Source organism: Dromiciops gliroides, chromosome 2 (genome assembly GCF_019393635.1).
Source record: "Dromiciops gliroides isolate mDroGli1 chromosome 2, mDroGli1.pri, whole genome shotgun sequence".
NCBI lineage: Eukaryota > Metazoa > Chordata > Mammalia > Microbiotheria > Microbiotheriidae > Dromiciops > Dromiciops gliroides.
In genome coordinates, this window is record NC_057862.1 from 558,051,350 (window position 1) to 558,074,531 (window position 23,182).

Consider the following 23,182-nt stretch of genomic DNA (forward strand, 5'->3'; position numbering starts at 1 on the left):
TTTTGTTTTTTACAATAACTATATCCTGATGTATCCTCCTTTCCTGTCTTCCCTGAAAGTATATAGTATACTATACTAAGATAAGTATAAGAGATTAGCATATGATAGAATGTCTAGAATTTTGTGGCAATATGGAAGTACCAAACAATTTGAATTGGGCAGTACTAAAATTGCTTGTTCTTTTCAGGCCACTACATTGCCAGATGAATATAAAGAAGGGAAACTGCAAGCATACAGGCTAATCTGTGCTTATGATGGACCAGACGCCAAGATGTTTTTGCCAAACTCTGATTTCCTAGTGCATTTTTATCTTGTTATGCTCATTGGCTTAACTAGTGAAGATCAGGTATGTTCTTTGTTCTCTAATTTATTTGTAATTGCCATTTCAAATACGTATCAATTTTAAGAAATGATGGTTTGGATAAAAATAATTAAGGAATTGGGAATTGCAGATGGGAGGATTTGAAATGGTTTCAAAGGGTGCTTCTGTTACACTTGTTTACTGAAATATTTCTGGGTTTTTTTGGGAGTGAATTCTAATTTCTCCTGCATATTCTTTATATTAAAAAATAGCAGTGGTAAACTAGTTTTTAGTTCACATTATTTGACAAATTCTATAGCAAAACGTTACCAATTTAAGTCATTAAAATTAGACTAATCCTTAAACCCCAGGCTATACTTATTTAAATGCTGTGAGGATAGTGTATGGAATTTGTAGAGTTAGGAGCATTTCTGTTCTTGATTTAGAATAGGCTATTGAGACATTTTTTTAGAGAAAGAGAATGTTGTGTCTGAAGTCTAAGACATTTGAACAATATTTCATGTGTTAATGACTGTTAGTCCATTGTAATGGCTATCATAAGTCCTAATAAAGTTGATAACTTACTTCAGAAGGATATATTAACTTTGGAAAATATTCATACTTGCAAAAAATAGGGTTATTTTATTTTTTTCTTATGGGGATCTATTTGTGATTTCCCCAAATTATTGATTTGGAGGGTAGGGCCAAGGGGAAGGGGTGGCAATCAGGCTCCATTCCTCTTGTTCTTGTTCTTGTTCTTCTTGTTCTTTTTTTTGTTTTGTTTTTTTTCGGGGCAATGGGGGGTTTAAGTGACTGCCCAGGGTCACACAGCTAGTAAGTGTCAAGTGTCTGAGGCCTGATTTGAACTCAGGTCCTCCTGACTCCAGGGCCAGTGCTCTTATCCATTGCACCACCTAGCTGCCCCAACTTTACATTATTTTAACAAATATGGATATTGCTAATAGTTCCTATCACTGTTTTTCTTTATTAATTTACTATTTTATTAACCTTAAGTAGCTTATTTGAAAAGGTCAGGGGGAAGAAAGTTGTATCACCTGGTGCTATCTTCAGCTTCATCCTTCTAATTTGATGTTGGCCCACCGCTGATTCAGAACCAACTCCCACATTGGTAACTAGTTATTTCTTGCCTGTTAAGATATTGACATTTCACTTTTATGTGTGTGATGTTATTTGAAGGAGGTAGCTATGTCTAGCACCTTTCAGCTCTCATCATTAAGACAGCAAAATTGAGATATCTGCGAAGTCTTACAAGCCTCTGGCCTCTTCCTTTGTTTAAATCCTGAATTCACATTTTCCTATTTTTCATTGTCCACTTTTTGTGGCCCACTTTCATCATGTTCATGTCACCAAGGATCAATGTCTATATATTACTGAATTTTCCATAGATTTCTCAGTCTCATTCATGACAACAGAGTTAAGTGTTTTTAAATGTTAATTATCTTCATTGGTGTTCTTTTTGTTTGTGTTTATGAACACTGTTGATATCAGACACATGTCTCATGAAATAATGTTTTTATTGTCTTTAAAGACATGGCCAAACTAACAACTTTTTTTTTATCCCAACCGTAATTATGGTAGTTAGCAATAGTAAACAAGTATTTATTAAGTGCTTACTTAATGCTAAGTTTTGATGATAAAAAAAAGAATGTGGGCTCCTTGAGGAGAATGGGATAGACTTCCTATAGAATGTGGGATTTGAGTTGACTCGTGAAGGAGCCTTGAAAGTGAGGAGGAGAAATTGCTCTTGTCGTGGAAGAGAACCAGTGGAAAAAGGTACAAAGTCAGGAGATGGACTCCCCTGTGAGAAAAGCATCAAGAAGGCTGATGTTGCTGGATCCATGATTCCCTGTCAGCAAATAGGGATCATTTTATCTCTCTCTTTTTTTAAACCTCCCATAAGCATGTAGGTAGCACAGTGGCTAGATAGCACTAGGCTCAGAGTCAAGAAGAACATGAGTTCAAATGTGGCTTCAGATACTTACTAGTTGTATGACCCTAGGCAAGTCATTTAATTTCTCTCTGCCTCAATTTCCTCACCTATAAGAAGGGGATAATAATAGCACATTACCTCCCAGGGTTGATGTGGAGAGGAAATGCAGGTAATATTTGAAAAACAGGCAGTGCCTGACACATAGTAGGTACTTAATAAATACTTGTTCCTTTCTCTTCTCTTTCTTACCTATCAATATGCCTTTGATTGCTTTCTTTTTCTTGTTGGTTATTTGGTAACATTTCTAAAACTGTGTCAGATACCAGTAGGAGTATAAGCATCCTTGCTTTACATATATATTTATTAGGAAAACTAGCATATTCCTATTGCATATAGGTATTTAATTTTAATTTTCGTTTGGTACTTTTTATACTTTAAAAATGTTTCTGTGTGCTTCTACTTTTGTTAATTTTCTATATCTATTGCGATAATCATGTAGTTTTTGGATGCTTTTACTTTAATACGTATGAGGAGGTCACAGGTATGGTACCAAAAAGGAATGTAAATGCTCAAAGGATCACAAGTCAGGCAGTGCATTACTGCCAGATATATAAGTAGGGTTGCTCTCTAATATTACAGTCATATAGACACATAAATGAATGATGTCTAGATTGTACACTGGGATCTTATCTGATAGAGAGCCCCGATTTCAGGATCTTTGTCCTTCTATTCTGATTATTGTTGCTTGGCAGATGCTCAGGGACTGAGTGGAAGACCTTAGGGCAATCAGATGGTTTGGATGGCACCACCTCTAAAGGACATTGTCATTAAGGAAGTTTGCCAATATTGCATACCTAGATGAGATGAAGTTTTTTGTTTGTTTGTTTTGTGGGGCTATGGGGGTTAAGTGACTTGCCCAGGGTCACACAGCTAGTAAGTTGTCAAGTGTCCTGAGGCTGGATTTGAACTCAGGTACTCCTGAATCCAGGGCCAGTGCTTTATCCACTGTGCCACCTAGCTGCCCCCGAGATGAAGTTTCATTTCTTCCTGACTGGCTCAACCAGTATTGGTTACATGGGAACTTCCTGATCCATAGGTGAGTCAACAGTAGTCAAACATGGAATCAGTTCTGTCAGCTAGGATCCAGCTAGCCTAGCAATAGGACAATTCTAACATTATGATTAATGATGTTGATTGTTTTCTTAATGTTGAACCATACCCTGTATCCTTGGCATAAATCAACTTGGTCATAATGAATTATTTCTTGTATGAAATTGCTATAGTCTTTTGGGAAGGGATTTTATTTAAATTTTTTTTTCCATTAATGACTTTGAGTTATAGTTCTCCTTTGTTTATCCTTCCCTAGTTTAGATATGAGGAACATAATTGTCTCAAAAAAGGAATTTGGTAGAATTTTCTTCACTTTTTGAAAATAATTTGTGTAGAATTGGCATTCTTTCTTTTTAAGTTTAATAGAACTCTCTTATGTTTCAATAAGACTGGGAATTTTTTTTTTTTAATTCTTTGCAGGGGGCAGCTAGGTGGCGCAGTGGGTAAAGCACTGGCCCTTGATTCAGGAATACCTGAGTTCAAATCCGGCCCTAGACACTTGACATTTACTAGCTGTGTGACCTTGGGCAAGTCACTTAACCCTCATTGCCCAGCTAGTTCTATTTTCTTTTCTGAGACTGGATTATTTAGGGTATCTATTTGGTGTGCTTTTGATTTGGATATTTTATATTTTTTAAAGTGACCCTCCACTTTTATTTTCTCAGTTTTTTACCATATAGTTGTTCTGATAATTCTTTTTATTTCTTGTTGATATTTCTTTTTATTTCTATAACTAGTTCTGATAATTTTTATATCTGACAATGCTCTTGTGATTTCACCTATTTTTCTTTTCTTCTTTAATTTAAAATAATTTTTATGCCGTACTTCATACTGTGCTATGTTCAAAACCAGATCATGACATAGTCCTATGTATTGCCATGTTTTCTTTAGCTGTATAATTTAAAAGGTGCCATCAGTTTTTAGCTCTAGTTTCCTAGAAGTTTATTCAGTTCTATATTTTCCTTTTTGGGGGGTTATAGTTGTCCAAATATGAAAAAAGATACATTAAACAACTCTGCTTTTATAATGTTATTTATATTTTCTTGTAATTCACTTACATTTTTTCCTTTGTTAATCTGATGCTTTGGAATTTGAAATATATAAATTTCATATTAATATTGGGGTTTGGGGATATGCTTCCTTTCAGCATAATATGATTTCCCTGTTTATATCCATTCATTTTGTGAATTCTTGTATTTCTTTGTCTGATAGCATCACCTTTTTGGATTCACCTACTGTATGGTAACTTTTGTTCCAACCTTTCATTTTTATCCTGTATGTCTTTGCTTTTTTTTAATGTGTGTTTCTTATAAGTAACAGATTATGGCATTATTTTCTCATCCAGTCTGCCACTCTCTTTCATATGATTGGACTATAATCTTGTTCACATTCTAGTTTTGTGAGAGTTAAGGTTTATATTTTTTTCTCCAGGTTTGAAGTAGCATTAAAGCCAAATAGTGGGCTTTATATTTGATCTTGGAGGTTAAAATGCGTCAGTGGACTCTACTGAGTAGGAAGGTGACAGTCAACCACTTGCACTTTAGAAAGATCATTTGTTAGCTGACTGGGATGGGAGATATTTGAGACAAGAAGATTAAATCAGCCAGCTTTTGCAGTATCCAAATGTGACCTAATGCACCTATACATTAGCAGTGAGAAAGGGGGATATATAAGGTAAATCTTTTGAAGGAAGAAATCAAAACTTGGCAATAGATCTGTATAGTATGATTTTGAGTAGAGAAGAATATGACGTTGAGATTATAAAACCTCAGTGCCTAGGAGAATGGTGGTGCCCCTCAACAATCATAGGCAAATCAGTGGAGGGAGCGTTCAGGGATAACCAATAGGTTCTGTTTTAGATATGTTAAGTTCGAGGTGAACTGTGGGGACATCCACTTGGTATATTCAGTAGACAGCGGGTGATGTGAGACTGGAGGTCAAGAGAGAAGTCAGGGCTGGAGAATCATCTGCATAGAGGTGATCATTGACTCCAGGGGAACTAATGAGATCACCAAGCCAGAGACTCTTGGAGTTCACCCCCTGTTAGTGCATGTGACCTGGATAAAGATCTACTGAAAAAGATTGAGTAGTTAGCCATAAATTGGGAGAATCAGCAGAGAGAGCTGTGTCACAAGAACCTAGAGAGAGAGGGGAATATTAAAGGAGAAGAGGTTCATCAAGAGTTCAAAGGCTACAGAGTGCTTAAGAAAGATGAAGGTTGCAAAATGGCTGTTAAGTTTGGCAATTAATACATTATTGGTAATTTTAGGGAGGGAACAGAAAAGTATTAGAGGGGAAGTGAAGGCAACCTATTGTAGACATATTTCTCAAGGAATTTAAAGCAGGCAAAAGGTCTAGAATGATAGATAATGGGGAGGAATGGATGAAGTTGAGAGTTTTTTGTCTTTTTGAAAGGATGGTGGAGATGTGGGTGTGTTTGTAGGCAGTGGGGATACAGCCAGTAGATAGTAAGATTACAGATTGGTTAGAGAATTATGATTATAGAGTGAATAATCTATCTGACAAGACAGGATGGAAATATTTACATAGAGAGTGTGTTGGCAAGGAAAAGGGCTACTTCTTCATGTGAGACAGTGTTGAAAAGGGAATAGTGGGGGGAAGACATCTGAACGATACCACTTGAGAAGAGAAAACTGAGCTCTTGGTGAATGGCCTCTGTTTTTTTAGTATGAAGCAAGGTCTTTGTATGAGAAATAGGAATGCCACAGGAATCTTGAAGAGTGATGTTCAGGTTTGGAATAGACAGTCAAGTAGGATAATAAATTGATTAATAAAGTACTGTTGTAAACACCTTCCTTCTCCCCCCACCCCAATTCAGTAAGATCCAGTGACTTGCTGTTGACTCCAAGAACAGAATGTTCTGTTTGGCATTCAAAGCCTTTTATAACCTAGCCCCTTCCTACCTTTCCATTCTTACAACTCACTCCCCAATAGCTTCTCTTCAATCTAGTGACAGTGGCTTTCTGTCCATGAATAAGACACTTCATCTCTCAGTTCTGGGTATTTTCTCTGGCTGTCTCCCATGCCTGGAATATAAAGTATATAAAGTATAGTGATGAGTTGTACTGGTTTGCTTAGGGGCCAGGATACAAAAGGGAGGAGAAAATAGCCAATTCAAGGTTCATGGTTTGTGAAAGAACGGAGGAGAGGGATTAGAGGTCATAGTGAGGATGAAGAACAGTGTTAAAGGTTGTAACTATAAATCTAAATTCACTGATGAATGTACAGTTATTCTTCAAATCATGTCAAAATGACACAGCTATTTTATTTTGTTTGTTTTGTTTGTTTGTTTATTTTTGCAGGGCAATGAGGGTTAAGTGACTTGCCCAGGGTCATACACCTAGTAAATTTCAAGTATCTGAGGCCAGATTTGAACTCAGATCCTTCTTAATCCAGGGCCGGTGCTTTATCCACTGCGCCACCTAGCTGCCCCCCAGCTATTTTGTTTTTACAATTGTTATAAAACATGCTTTCAAAAGTATACATCATTTCTCAAAAAAGTATGATCTGTTAGATTATATTCTCTAGTATTTGAAAACATAGAAACAGTATTTAATAATAGTAGTAGTAGTGTTTATATAGCACTTTAAGGTTTGCAAAATGCTTTACAAATATCTCATATTTTTCTGAGAAGTATGTGCTATCATTATCTCCATTTTACAGATGAAGAAACTGAAGTATATTATGAGCCACACAGCTAATTAAGTATCTGAGGCTGGATTTGAACTTGGATCTTCCTGGATTCAGTTGCTTTATCTACTCTGCCACCTAGCATGCCATCAGTTCAGTTTGCAGAAAGAAAAGAAGTTTTTAGTGTTCATACTTAATATCATTTTTAGATTTTATTATTCATTTTTCTAGTTATGTTAAGACATGTGTGATCTTTTACCTTTCATTGTCAAATATATACATTTTAAATGGCAAGTCAGTGCTACCAGTAATTCATTCTTTTTTTTTTTTTAAAGTGAGGCAGTTGGGGGTTAAGTGACTTGCCCAGGGTCACACAGCTAGTAAGTGTTATGTGTCTGAGGCCGGATTTGAACTCAGGTACTCCTGACTCCAGGGCTGGTGCTCTATCCACTGCGCCACCTAGCTGCCCCCAGTAATTCATTCTTTAATGTTTGTTTCTAGACAAAATAATAGAATTATAAATCTCAATAGGTCTATTGTTTGAAGCTTTAGAATGTGGAATCCTTTTAAAAAATTTTAATATAATTGACTTTTTTCTTCAGTGTTAATAAATCTCATTATATACTTTGGTAAATTCTGATTAGAACCACATAATTACTGTAAGGATCCTAAATGTAATTATTCTGAAAAGGGTATAAAGGATACATTTTAGTCTCTTCCCAGAAGAGAATTTCTACTAATGGAAAAACCAAATTCTCCTTAAAGCAGGAAACTTTATGTCACTTAATTTTGTTCTGAATCTCTTAATAGGTCATCGTAGCTTTTTAAAAAATAAAATGTATTTCTTAACATTAATATCTTAATATCCATACTTATATACTATATGTATAGTATGATATATATGTATATACCTACTATATATGTGTGTGTATGTACATATAGATATGTACATATATGTGTGTGTGTGTGTGTGTATATATATATATATATCTCAATTAAAAGGAAATAGAAAAATCAATTTGGAACTAGGAAGGATCCTCAGTAGTCATTAATTCTAACATTCTCATTTTACCAAGGATACAGGTTTTAGAGAATCTTAAGTGACTTTCCCAAGTATGCAAACGTGAATATATGACTGACCTAGAATTTAAACCAAGTTCTCTGACTAAATTCTGCATTATTTTCCCACTATTCTATAACACCTCCCACTTAGGCATTCACTTTTTGTTTGTTTGTTGTTGTTGTTGTTTGGCAGGGCAGTGGGGGTTAAGTGACTTGCCCAGGGTCACACAGCTAATAAGTGTCTGAGGCTGGATTCTGAACTCAGGTCCTCCTGAATCCAGGGCCGGTGCTTTATTCACTGTGCCACCTAACTGTCCCTAGGCATTCACTTTTATTATTTTTTCTCTGGTCAAATGTCATTCTTACCATAATAGATAATTAATTCCTATTTTTCCTCTAATAAAAGGTAATTATTTAGTATCTTTTCAGAATCAGAAGACCTGGGCTGAAATTCTTCCTCTAATCCTTACTATCTCTTTGACTTTGACTTTGACATTTCTGGACTTCTTTTTCCTTTTCCGTAAAAGTGAGGGTGTTGGAGTAGATGTCCTCAGTAGAGACTGGTTCTAAGTGTATGAATCTATAAAGAGTTATCTAAAAGTTACGTTTTTATGTACTATGACACCAGAAGTATCAGTTGGAATGGAAAGAAACTTAGAATTTGTCTATACATCGGAGTTTTTTGTTACTTTTAATACTGTACTTTTTGAGTGAGCTGAGTAACTCAAATAAAACATTTAAAAACTAATGTTTATCATTTTTCCATTCCAGGTTAAAATTACTTTAGTCCTAAGTTGAATTTCTGATTTCTGCCTCTGGGTGGCACACTTGACTGCTATTTTGGCCATGCAGCTAACATTTTCAGTATTTAAAAACCTTAGCTGAAGAATTACTGAAAGACCCAGGATACTTAAGTGTGATCATTTATTGTATCTTTACAAAGTGGTATTTATGCTAAAAACAGGAAATGTGAGAGTTGACAGACTGGTCAGCAAGTAGCAATTGAAGTTACATTAATAGATCATAAGTTGAGCATGAAAGCTCAAAAACTATAAATTTATGCCCTTGGAATATTGAAATGTACTTAAAAAAACTAATGACAATATTATAATTTTTTTAGTTTTAGAAAAGATTTGTGTTTGTAAAATATGGCAAAGTTCCATAAATTACCCTTTCTAGCATGACTTTTTCAAATAATTGAAGTTTTTCAGTGATTTGCTGTCAAGAAATAACAGTTATATAGACTATAATAAATAGGTTGACTAAATAAAAAATTCATATCTAATGTACAAAACTACTGAAAACCAATATCTTTGTAAAGAACAATGTTACCCATTGTTGCAATATCTGTAGTGTAATAGTAGGGAACAACTTTTTTAGTTTTATTGTTGTAAATCCTCAATGGTTCTTTATTGCCTCTGAGAAATGCTCACTCTTCTGTTTGGCTTTTAAAACCCTTCACAATCAGGTTCCAGCCTACTTTTCCAGATTTATTTCCTATTACTCCCCTTGACTCAATCTAAGATTCAGCCAAAGTGGCTCTTGCCTATCTCTGTGAATTTGTACCACTTGTCTCTTATACTTGGACTTCACTCTATCCTCACCTTTGCCCTTTATAATCTCGTTTCCATCAAAATTTAGCTCAAGCAGCACTTTCTTCTTGAGACCTTTTTCCTGATCTCTCTAGCTGCTAGTTCCTCCACCATGAAAAATCTTATGTTTTTTGGTATATGTTTTCATATTTATATGTACAAATATTCATACGTTTGTGTAAAATAAAATGTAATCTCACAAAGTGTAGGAGCATTTTTGTATCCCTGGCACATAGCACAGAGCCTGGCACTTAATAAAAAATATTTATTTGTTTATTGTTTTGTTTATTTTGGGGGTATCTACTTATTGATATACAAAATTTTATTTTAACTAACAAGATTGCCTTATCAAGTACCACTACTACATTGCAAGTCTATTATATTTATGGTTTTACAAGATTACTGAAAATGATTTTATTTTTGAAGAGCAAAGGGGAAAATTAAAAAGCTTTCATTTACTCTTGTCATTCTTGGAAAATAGAGAGAGGGAGGAAGGAAGGTAACAAGCATTTATGACATGCCTACCATATGCAAGGTACTGTGAAGTACTTTACATTTGATCCATACAACAGCTATTTGAGATAGGTTCTATTATTATTTCCATTTAACATTTGAGGAAAGTGAGGCAAACAGAACTTAAGAAACTTGCCCAGTGTCACACAGGTAACAAGTTTCTGATGTCAAATTGGAACTTAAAGTGGGAGAAGGGAAAGTGAAGGAATTGATGAATGATCTTACTGACCCGTGCAACCTGAATTTCTAGGGATTTTTACTGACATGATCCCTTTGTGTTCTATGCAGCATTTTTATGGTGGTTGACATACTGTTTCAACGAGTATCTAAAGTTCTTTCTGGCTCAGATTTTAAGTTCTTAGCTTTATTCCTTTCTTTTTTGAATTGACCTTTGTCATGGTCCTAATATTTTGTGAAGCACTCTTTGTACTCTCACAACCTGAAGGCTTCTTCCCTTGGTCGTTTTCCTGCTTCATAAGAGTTTTCTGACTTTTGAAGCCTTCTGTGCTTCCCTCAAGGACAGTTTCTTTGCTATTGCTCTGCCAGCTCTTCCACCTCTGCTTGCACAAAAGTATCTTCACATGAAAGGAACCATGGTTCGAGTTTATTAAGAACAGTTCCTGTTAATTTCATCTTTATTTAAAACATATGGAAAGATCAATATGTGTGAAATGGAAAAGGACAGTTGGAAAAAGGAATTTTATTTTCATGTTTCTAAAAACATATCAAAGACGGGAACGTTTCTTTGCTTAAAGTAAGTAAACTATTCTTTAACAATGACTTACAGATTTTGTCTTAATATAATTTTTCTCTTAAGACATCAAAGCAAAATCCTCTTTTAAATGCAAAGCCTACATTACTGAAAAGTTTAAATTGTTAATTTTCATGCAGAACTTTGAAACAATTTGAGCCTATCATTCATTCCATTATAGGGAGAGCTGATCATCCTTAGACATTAATAATGTATTATAATATCTTTCAGTATTAGGTTGTTTTTGTTTTGGGGTTTGTTTTTTCAAATAAGATAGGACTTAACTATAGTGATTTGGATTAGTTTTCTGGCAACCATACAGTCTTATTACATACCCATAATATAAAAACCTTAACTATGCACATATGGTACATTTCATTTTCATGATTTCTTAACATTAATTTACCTTTTCTTCCTCTTGTTCCTGAATACAAACAAATGTATAACTACATCAATTCAATTTTACACAGTGAAATAAATACACTTGATGTTTATATGAAAGGCAGCCTGATGTAGTGGATAGAATGCTGGAATTGGAGACAGGAAGACCTGGATTCAGATCTAAGATTTGATTCTTGCTAGCTGTGTGTATATGGGTAAGAACATCTGTTTCTCAGTGCCTCTACCAGTTGTTTAAGATGCTAAGTACACAGATTTACTTATCAAGAGAAGTGCCAGGCCAGGAGTTCCCTATGCAGATGATTATAGGTCTAAAGTTAGAAGGGACTTTAGGGATCATTCTAGTAGAACTCCTTCTTTTTATAGATAAGGGAAGCTGAGACCCAGAGATAGAAAGGGACTTGGCCAAGAGGAAGTGGCAGATTACGATATGGCTCAAAAGCCAGTGTTTCCAACGGCACCATGTCCGGTCACAGGTAAATTTTCTTCCCTCCTCCTCCCCTCTCCGTCCTCCTCCTCAAAACTGAAGGTCATATTTAAGTTTTATTAACTTTCTCTGTGTTGATTTTTAGTTTACTCATTAAATTGTAGCTAATTTCATATAAAATTTTATTTTTTTAAAGCCATTTCCTTTATCTAGCAATAGTCGTTTATCTATCTTGTGGAGTTTAAAAGTGTAAACATTTTAAAACTCATAACTGAGATGCGTTATTTCGTGTCCAATTCAAAGAAAATTTCCATACTGTAGTAATCTTGACTATTGTATCCCAGAAGTCAAAGATAGCCTCATCGATTCTTATCAGAAATTTCTATGCTCTCTCATGGATGGTATATGATGGAATAATGAAATAATAAACAGTCGTCTGTAAAAAGATCCCAAGGGTGCACTCAATGAGAATAAGACTCAGCAGTGAACTTGGAAAGCAAGGTCTAGGGGAAATGCTTGTAAATTGGCCATACCTGAATCTTTTAATAACATCAGACAGCCTGTATCATGTAGTGATATGTAATAATTGCATCACCTTTTTCCCAAGAAAAATAAATCATTTTCAACGCTGGGAATTCAGTAATGCTAATAACACAGTGGAACTAGAAATGTATTTTTCTGGCATCTGTTAAGGGACAAAAATAAGAAAATAATTTTCCTAAAATAAAAGATTAAGATAGAAGTTAGGTGATTTTAAAAATATATTTTATAAGGATATACAGCTTAAATATCTGCCAACAATTTAGAAAATCTCACTCTTTACCATAATTTTGATTGCATTAGTAGTGTCACCGAGGTTCTACTTTACTATAAGCCTAGCCAAACAAAGAAAAAATGCATTCTCATGAAACTTGGAGGCCTGGCCACCTCATGTCTCTTCTTTGTTAAGATTAAATAGTAACTTATGTATGTTTCGTTGGAACATTTAGGGTGGATAAATTACTGAGACAGTTCATTTTGTTTTGTTTGGGTTTTTTTGTTTTTGTTTTTTTGGTGAGGCAGTTGGGGTTAAGTGACTTGCCCAGGGTCACACAACTAGTAAGTGTCAAATGTCTGAGGCCAGATTTGAACTCAGGTACTCCTGACTCCAGGGCCGGTGCTCTATCCACTGCACCACCTAGCTGCCTCACCTAAACTTTTTTAAAGCCAGGGAAAGATATTTCTAGAGTTGTTCTCATTTTTAAATTAATAAGGTTAATTGAATAACATTTCAACATTTGCCTTTTTCTTTGAGGCAATTTATTAAAATCAGTTCAGGTTAAATATAACATGATTTACTAATCTTTATCATGAACTGGTATTTACTGAAGCACCTATTCTGTACAAATTATTAAGGTTAGCACTATAGGGAATACAAGGTATAATAAAATGAAGTTATTGCCTCCTAGAAATGTATAATCTATTTATTGAAATTTGCCAGTCTCACTTGGAAAAGTAACCTTATATGGTATTTTAATATTATAATAAGTTCAAGATGAGTGGTACACACAGTACGTTTTATGGAAGTTCAGAAGACAAAGGTATTTCAGGCTGCATTCATCGAAAGGATTTGAGAAGGTAGGTTTTGAGTTGGAACTTTATTTGGAAGTTGGAATTTGTTTGCCAAGACCCACACAGGAATTCTATGAATACAAGTCATATAAAGGCAGCAAACATTTATTAAGCACCTACTATGGGCCGGGTATATAGATGAAGCAGCTACAGTGGATAGAGAGTTGGACCTAGAATCAGGAAGACATGAGTTCACATTTGGCTTTAGACACTTAATAGCTGTGTGACCCTGAGCAAGTCACTTTACCTTTGTTTGTCTTGATCCACTAGAGAAGGAAATAGAAAGAAAACCCCATGGACAGTATGGTCCATGGGATCACAAAGAGTGAGACACAACTGAATGATTCAAAAACGACAACAACATGCCAGACCCTGTGCCTAATTATACTGGGGATTCAAAGGAAGGCAAAAAGTTGTTTCTTCGAGGAACTGACAGTCTAATGGAAAAGACAACAGGCAAACAGATATTGTTGTACATCCTTTGTTTCTGAAGAGGACCAATGACATCATGGATGATGTCTTGACTTACTTGTGAATTGGATTTAAGTGAGGCAAAGTTACACAAAGTTGTCAGCCTCACTCTCCCAGAATCATTGAAGTCCAGGGACAAGACAAAAGTCAGGATGACTGGTGATATCCCAGGATGTAGTGTATGACTTTCTTCTAAGCATCCCACAGTGCCTACTTCAGTTGCCTTCATGGCTGTTGGAAAAAATTGTTCTTATCTGCCCATTTTGCTGAGTGGGGGACATGTTCACATGTTTGGGGTAGACATTACCCTAACTTACTGATAAGTTTGAGGCCTGTCACTTACCCTCAACCTGATTTAGCCCATCTGCTGAGACAGTTTACCAGGATGCAGCCACTATGCATGCTGCAACTTCTTGGAGTCATAGGTGAGAGTTGGGTAAAGATGGACACTAGAAGTAGATTAAGCAGCTCTGGAAAGGGCTCAGCAGCCCTCACTAACACCTCATACACCAGAAGCAAACAACTATGTAGTGTGTGTGTGTGTGTGTGTGTGTTGGGGGGTAGATAAAGAAGTATTGTGAAAGGCTTTTTGAAGAAAGTGGAAACTGATCTGAGACTTGGAGGAAGCCAGGGAAGTTCAGAGATGAAAATGAGGAGGAAATGTTCCAGGTATGGAAGACAGTTTGCAGAATGAGAGGTTTGTATTACATGATATCTGAGGTCTTTTTCAGCTCTAAAAAATTTCCAAATGTGTAATTCTAAAATCATTCGTCAAACTATGCACAGTCTAATAAAAGCATCTTACATTTGTTACAGCATTTTTTAATTTACAAAGAACTTTCCATATACGTGTGTGACACATATATAAAATTATACTCTCTGTCTCTCTCTGTCTCCGTCTCTCTGTCTTTCTGTCCCTATAAGGTATAGTAAGAACAGAAACATCCATTTTATAAATGATGATATGAGACTTACTGAGGTCAACTTGTTCAAGGTTATATAACTTCAATATATAGCAATATATAACATTATATATAACATATATATATATATATACACATATAGTTATATATATAGTTATATAGTGAAGGTATATAGTAGCAGAACTGGGACACCAACTAATGGCCATCTGACTCTTGTAGACCAGTGCTCTCTCAACTGTACAGTATTTCATCTCTTAGTATAATTTAAACTAAATAATATTTTATTATTTAAGTTGAATAATTGTTTTTAATATATAGTGTGGTTTTTGTTATGATGTGAATTTGAGGAATAATTAAAGTGAAGTTATTGTTCTGAATTGTGTTTGCCATTTTTGGCAGCTATGTGATACTACTGTAGTTTGGAAATAAAGAAGTTCTTAATAATGCTATGTACCAATTTGATTTCTTTGAAACTTTGACTTCATCCTAGGGGATGAAGGGATTACTTAATTTTTAAAATAAAAACCAGTGTATACTAAGTCCTAATTAGTTGTGATGGATACATTCTGGACAGTCATGACAAGCAATAATGGAAGAACAATTGAGCTAACCAACCTCCAAAAATGAAAATGTTTCTGTGAATAATTATGTGTGTCATAATTGCACTAATTTTTGCAATTCAAACTTCATATTATAGTTAAATGCATGGTATATATAAGAATGGATTTCATTATGAATAGCAGTAATTAAGTTTAATTCAAAAAACTTTAAAAATTATTGATTTCAAGCTTTCTTCAATATGTTTTTATAGTTGTCTAAGTACATGGCCTACCAATGGCCTTTGCAATTATTTGACATAAAAAGCATGAGGGATTAGATAAATTAGGAACAAGAAGTAGAATTACACATTTCCTCCCTTTCAAATATAGATATAGCAATCTCTTGCTTAAAGGAGATCTTAAAGTATCTTTTAATTATTATTCTTTATAAAATTTTTACGAAGGATGAACTACACCCCAAGTCTTTGCCATTGTACTGCAATAGTTTATGATCTTTTTTTTTCAGGGATAAATTGCTTTGCTTCATTTGACCTCTGGCAATTTTTTTAATGTAAGAAAGAACTCCCTAGTACAGTCTCTTAAGTACTATCACTTTCTTTTTTTTTTAGATAAAAGTATTTTATTATTTTCCAGTTACATGTAGAAATAGTTTTCAACATGTGTTTATATGAGATTTCCAATTTCTGATTTTTCTCCCTCCCTCTCCCCCTCCCCCTAGACAACAAGTAATCTGATAGAGGTTATATATGTACAATAAAATTAAACATATTTCTGCATTAGTCGTGTTATAAGAGAAGAATCAGAGCAAAAAGGAAAAACCTCAAAAAAGAAAAACAAAAGAAGCGGATTTTTGCTCACATATCTTAAGTATATCGTCTGTGAATAGGGGGAATCAGTGGGCAAAGCCTCCTATAATTGCGAATACAGCGCCTATTGAAAGGATATAGTGGAAGTGAGCTACTACATGCACCAAAAACAAAAGAAGTAGTACGGTCCAATCCGCATCCGTAGTCCACAGTTCCTTTTTTTTCCCCCCTGGATTTGGAGAGCCTTTTCCATCATGAGTCCTTTGGAACTTTCCTTGTACCATTGGCATTGGTGAGAAGAATTGTAGTCCATCACAGTGATCAACACATAAGTTGATGATACTGTGTACAATGTTCTCTGGTTCTGCCCATCTCACTCATCATCAGTTCATGCAAGTCCTTCCAGGTTTTTCTGAACTCCTCCTGCTCATCGTTTTCTTATAGCACAATAGAATTCCATTACATTCATATACCACAACTTGTTTAGCCATTACCCAGTTCATGGACATCCCCATAATTTTCAATTCCTTGCCACCACAAAAAGAGCAGCTATAAATATTTTTGTCCATGTGGGTCCTTTTCCCTTTTTTGTGATCTTTTTGGGAAAAAGACCCAAAAGTGGTATTTCTGGGTCAAAGGGTATGCACAGCTTTATAGCCCTTGGGCATAATTCCAAATTGCTCTCCAGAATGGTTGGATCAGATCACAGCTCCACCAACAATGCATTATTAGTGTTCCAATTTTCCCACAGCTTCTCCAACATTTATTATTTTCCTTTTTTGTCATATTAGCCAATCTGATAGGTGTCAGGTGGTACCTCAGAGTTGTTTTAATTTGATTAGAGAGATGCAAATTAAAACAACTCTTGTCTGAGGTCAGATTTGAACTCAGGTCTTCCTGAATCCAGGGCTGGTGCTATATCCACTGTGCCACCTAGCTGGCCCAGTACTATCACTTTCAATCTTCTTTTTGTTGGGACAATTCTATAAGGTCTTAATTTGTTAAAGTTTCATCATGAGTAATAGCTCTTCCATATTCTCCTCATTAACCTTATTAAGTGTGATGAATTTAACAAAGACCAAGCTCATGATTGAGGAAGTCAATTATATGTTAATTCCCTACCCCCCCTTTTCTAACACTATATGCAGTGTATAGCCTTTCATTTCATTACTTTCTTGTATTTTTCAGTTCTTTTTTGATATTGTACATGTGCCAAAATTACATGATGAATATGCTAGCTTAGCTACCTGTCTTCTTGATTGGCTATGGAAAAACAATGTGTTCTGTTGTGGGGAGAGCAAAAGGATGAGTTGATTTTTATACTCTGTTGCAAAAAAACCTCTCCCTCTTTACTGATTGCTTCCCTCTTGCCTTCAAACATCCAAATCTTCCTTATCCATCAAAAAACCTTTAGGAGGCCTTAACGTTTCTTCGATGTATTCTATCTCTTCTGTTTTTCTGAACCACATTATTTTTTATGTTCAACTTTTCTGCATACTAGTTAGTCACCTCTCTGTCATGAGGTAGGTGACATTTTTCTGTATTAGTCTTCTAGAATCAGGTTTAATGATTTAGTTGATAAGCGTTCTTAAGTATTTAACAATTATTCATTTTTATGATATTGGTCTTATAATAGAAAGTATTCTTCTGGTTCTTCTTAGTTGACTGCATCAGTTCATGTAAATCTTTTCATGTCTCTTGGGAATTTATATGAGCTGATGGAGTCAACTAAGAAGAACGAAGTTTGTTTATGACATTAAATTTTATATCTAGGTGATCGTATTCCATTTGAGTCTGTTTGAATCTTGTATAAGATGTAAGGTGTAGTATAAACATAATTTCTTCTCCTTCCAGTTTGCCCCAGCAATTTTTTTTAATCATAAAAGTCCTGTATTGTTTTTCCAGTTACATGTAAAGATAGTTTTCAAAATTTGTGTTTATAGATTTCTAGGTTCCAAATTTGTCTTCGTCTCTTCCCTCCTCCTTCCCCAAGACAGAAAACTACTGATATAGGTTATTATATACTACAATCACATTAAACATATTTCTGCATTAGTCATGTTGTAAAAGAAGAATCAGAACAAAAGGGAAAAACCTCAAAAAACATTAAAAAAGTAGAGTCCTTTGGAATTATCTTGGATCGTTGTATCCAGCAACCTTTTTAAAAATTGATTTGTTAATCTTTGTTCCACTAACTCAGGTCTTTGAGTTTATCAAGCTGTAGGCTACTAAATTTGTTTGCTTCTGTATTTATCCCACTGATTTATCTCTTCATTTTTTTAACCAGTATTAAATGTTTTGATGATTTCTGCTATATGTTATAGGTTTGGTTGTGGTACTGTTATGTTCACAATTGATTGTGAGACATGGGAGGCATGACACAGGATCAAAATCAGTGATATATGAGGCCTATTATGGGTGAGGACCCTCACAAGACTCCCCAGCTTGGCAAGCCTACATCTCAAGGTGTTTGCTCTATGACCAAAACAGAATTGTAGTAGCTCAAAAGAAACATGAGATGCACAGCTTTAAAAACATTTCTATTCCAAATGTTCATATGGAATATTTGTTCCCTACCTGTGGTAGAGCGTTCCAAATTTGTATTGGTCTGATCAGCCAGTTGGACACAGAGTACCTTGACCTCAACATAGTGATGTCATTTTGGTTCTCTTTTGAATAGGAAGGAAGGTCAACAACTAAGATAGACTATGTGTATGCAGTACATGGGGTGTTTCGGGAGACTAGCACCTCTGGTGTGAGGGCTTGCTGAGTCCTTTGCAGAGCTGCTCATATGCCTTCGCTAATCCACCTGCCACCCCAACTCTTGTGACTCCAAGAAGCTGTAGCTTGTGCAGTGGCCACACCTGGTAAAATAGTCTGGGCAGATTGGACTAAACCAGGTTGAAGGTAATTGACAGGCCTCAAACCTGTCAGTTAGTTAGAGCGATATCTGTCCCAAGCATGTGAAGACTTTCCCTAGTTGAATGGGTGCATGAGAAGAACAATTTGTTCCAAAGATCATGAAGGTGGCTAAAGCATCTTAGAGCTTGTCAGACATTGAAGATACCAAGGTCATCCGCTCCTTTTGGGGCCATCACCAGTCCTCTTGACTTTTGTCTTGGCCACTGGACTCTGTTGACTATGGAAGAGAGAGTGAGGCTGACAATTTTGTGCAGCTTTGTATCAGTAAATCCAATTTGTGTGCAAGTCAATCCATCACCCCCGTGATATCACTGGTCCTCTTTGAAAATGAAGGACAAATAACACATAGGATTTTTCAAGTCTGCTGGTTGATTTCCTTGCCTTGTTTCTTCCCATTCCAATTCACTCTCCACTCAGCCGTCAAACTGATCCTCCTAAAGATCAGGTCTGGCCATGATATGCATGTCCCTATTATGAACTCCAGTGACTCACTATTGCCTCCAGCATCAAATATGAAACTCCTTGTTGGCTTTTAGAGCCCTTCGTAGCCTAGTCACTTCCAGTCCATCTTAGTCCCCTTTGTGTTCATTCCTGAGGTTAATGACACTGTCTTCCTTGCTGTTCTTTGCACACAGTGTTTTTATTTCTGGGCTCTGAGTGTTTTTCCTGGCTTCTTCCTTCATACCTAGACAACTCTCCCTCCTCATCTCTGCCTCCGTGCTTCCCTGCCTTCTTTCATCAAGTCTCACACAAAGTCCTACCTTCTGCAGAAACACTTTCCCCAGTCCTCTTACAGCTTTGATGCTTTTCCCTCTGAGGCAGTCTCTAATTTATTTTGTATCAATCTTGTTTATTTATTGTTGCTTACATGTTGTCTCCCCCTATTAGACTGTAAGCTTCATGAGAGCAGGAAAGTTTTTTTAACTTTCTATTGTGTCTCCAGAACTAAGTGCACTGCCTGGCACTTGATAAATTTTAGTTAACTAACTTCACCTGCCCCATTTAAACATAAATCCTTTGTAAATAGGGATAGTTTCATCCTATTTGTATCTTTGAGAACCTGAATGTTATTTTCATGGAAACTGACTCATTTGTGATGCTTAATACCTGTGCACCCTCAGTTTATTCTTCTCCCAAATCCTTCCTTGTATAGAGGGCTCAAAACTTTGGAGGTAAATCTTCATTTTCCATCAGCAGCTCTGCTTCGTTGTCAACTCCCCAAACCAGAAGCCCCTTGGTGCCCCACCCCCCTTTTCATTTTCCCTTTTTTATATTGTCTTCCCCCATTAAATTGTAAGCTTCATGAAGTCAGGGATCCTTTTTTTCTTATTTTGTACCTGGTACATTATAGACATTTAATAATATTTATCAAATAACGTGACTTACCTATTTGCCAAATTCCATTAGAGCATTGAAAGTTATTGAAAATACCTTGACTGTCTACTGGCTAGCACTTGTTTTTCTTCTTGAAATTTTGGTCCTAAACAATTATTTGTATTGTACCCCACCATGCAAATATATGGAAATTTAGTACCATACTCATCATAGGCCTCATATATCACTGATTTTGATCTTCACTCTAAATAAATTACATTTCCCTTTTGTTTTATCAATTATTTGTATGTAATTTATTTGCCTTCACATTTAAAAGGCTATATAGGGGGCAGCTAGGTGGCTCAGTGGATAAATGCACCAGCCCTGGATTCAGAAGGACCTGAGTTCAAATCTGGCTTCAGGACACTTGACACTTACTAGCTGTATTACCTTGGGCAAGTCACTTAACCCTCATTGCCCTGTGCAAAAAAAAAAAAAAAAATAGGGACTATATAGCCTTTGGATTTAATATGTTCCAGATAGACTAGCTGTGATAGTGTTCTTGTCATATTGAGACACCTGTAAAGATATTTGTATGTTAAACAATAGATTTCTTCTTGATTTCCAGTTCAAGAAATTATGTGCAATATTGTCCTGTATTTATTGGCTTCAACCATCTGAATGATTTATTTTTTTTTCCAATGAGGTGAATTGGGGGAGGGGGGTCAATGAGGGTTAAGTGACTTGTCCAGGGTCACACAGAAGTAAGTGCCAAGTGTCTGAGGCTGGATTTGAATTCAGGTCCCCCTGAATCCAGGGCCAGTGCTTTATCCACTACACCACTGCAATTAGCTTGCAGTCTCTTCTGTTTTGGTCCCAAAGGTCAAACACCAACAGCTCCTCTGTCTACCTTCCTTTCCTGTTTCTCTCACAACACTCTGTAACCTGCCTCTCAGAAAACTCCCCTCACCCTCCTCCAACTGCCTCTAACTGACTCTCCCACGGGAAGGGGCGGTTTCTTAGCCATGCTGAGTCTCCAGTTGCGCTCAGCACACCCACATGGGCTTGTCCCCGGCCAGATTCATGTGGGTGTGGGGGGGTGAGGAGTCTTCTAAGTTACTTAGTTTCAATAAATGTTCCCTGTGGTCAGAGTTCCTCTTGTTTATTCACTTATCTCCCAAAGTACACACCCATCTTCTCTTAGGCTTTTCAAGCTTACATTTTTTTCAGTCTGACCATAATGAAGCAAAGATAGGATTATGAAAACCCCAAATCACAATTAATTCCTTACAGTGGGCTGGGTTTTTTTTAAGGGGGGCAAAGAAGTTGTCCTTGGGATTTGATAGGTCCAAGAATCTAGGGTTGGAATCATGGATATTACTTCACTGTCACTTGCAGCATAAAAAAATGTCCTATGGAAAGTTAGCATTTTTTTAAGGTGTAACAAAATGACCTGCAGGACATTTCTGACCCAGGTTTACTAGTAGGGCAAATGTGGAGGTAGAGGGGAACAGTATCAATTTGAATTATTAATTAGTATCCTTTTTAAATGTCTTTTTTTTTTTAATTTTTTTTAGTGAGGCAATTGGGGGTTAAATGACTTGCCCAGGGTCACACAGCTAGTAAGTGTTAAGTGTCTGAGGCCAGGCCGGATTGGAACTCAGGTATTCCTGACTCCAGGGCCAGTGCTCTATCCACTGCGCCACCTAGCTGCCCCCTTTTAAATGTCTTTTAATGGTTGAATAAGTTGCAGCTACTAGAGTATTGGACCAGAAGTCAAGAAGACATCTTCCTGAGTTCAAATGTGGCTGAAGACATTTAGTATCTGTGTAACCCTGGGCAAGTCACTTAACCCTGTTTGTCCCAATTCCTTATCTGTAAAATGACCTGGAGAAGGAAATGGCAAACCATTCACGTATCTTTGCCAAGAAACCCTGAATTGTGGTCACAAAGAGTCAGACATGACTGAACAACCACAATAAATGGTTGAATAAACTTCTCTTTGTTAAATGGTTTATGATTAACAATTATCTCATTGAGTTCTAATCCTAAGCCTGAACCACTGGATTGGCCTAAATAAAGTCTAGCCTAGAACATGTCATTAGTTCTCAGGAATGGATTAGAATAACATCAGTTATCTGGGGGCAAGGCAATATTGTAGAAATAAGGAGCATCAGATGATAGGATGGCCAGATACAGGAAGACTGTCATCCTATGGCTGCCCTACTTCTAGATGCATATGGGGCATTGCTCTCATCAAATAAGGGGGATACCACTGACCCTGTAGAATCAAACTCAATGGATGAGGATGACAGTGTTCATGGACTTAGAAAAGCTTGGATCATCGTCTTAGGATAGATCAAAGTGAACTCTTTACATAAAACAGCTATAGATAGGTGTAAGTGAACTTTTGATTTTTTTAATTTCATGTTTTGTAGACAGTGGGGAAATGTATTGTCTTAGTTACAGCAAAAGTGAAATGCACATTGCTGATGAGAGGGTAAAAATGGACAATAGGGAAAAAGTAGGCTCTCCAACCCAAAGATTTTGACTTTAAATGTGTTACTGAGGTTAGGGTTATAAGGGAAGAGAATGAGAGAGGTGAGGATCAGAACTGGGAATCTACTTGCATTTTTAGGTTTCTTTGTCATTTATGAATAACTTGGTGTATTTATTTAACTTATAGGTCCCCTTTATTAAAGATACACACTTGTCTTTGCCCTCATATCCTTTCCTCATTCTTTTTTTCTTTCTGTTTCTCTGAACCATTCAGTGATTTCTTCATTACAGTATTGTTAGAGTTCTTGGATTCTGTTAA

The 23,182-nt window shown here is 36.1% G+C and overlaps 1 protein-coding gene across 1 annotated transcript in view; it reads left to right on the forward strand.

The window, feature by feature from the left end:
- Positions 1-23,182, forward strand: part of RALGAPA2 (Ral GTPase activating protein catalytic subunit alpha 2) — a 409,525-nt gene that overhangs the window by 141,596 nt on the left and 244,747 nt on the right. Inside the window, 1 exon segment of the mRNA XM_043983629.1 lies at positions 181-346. Within this exon segment, the coding sequence (XP_043839564.1) occupies positions 181-346 (166 nt within the window).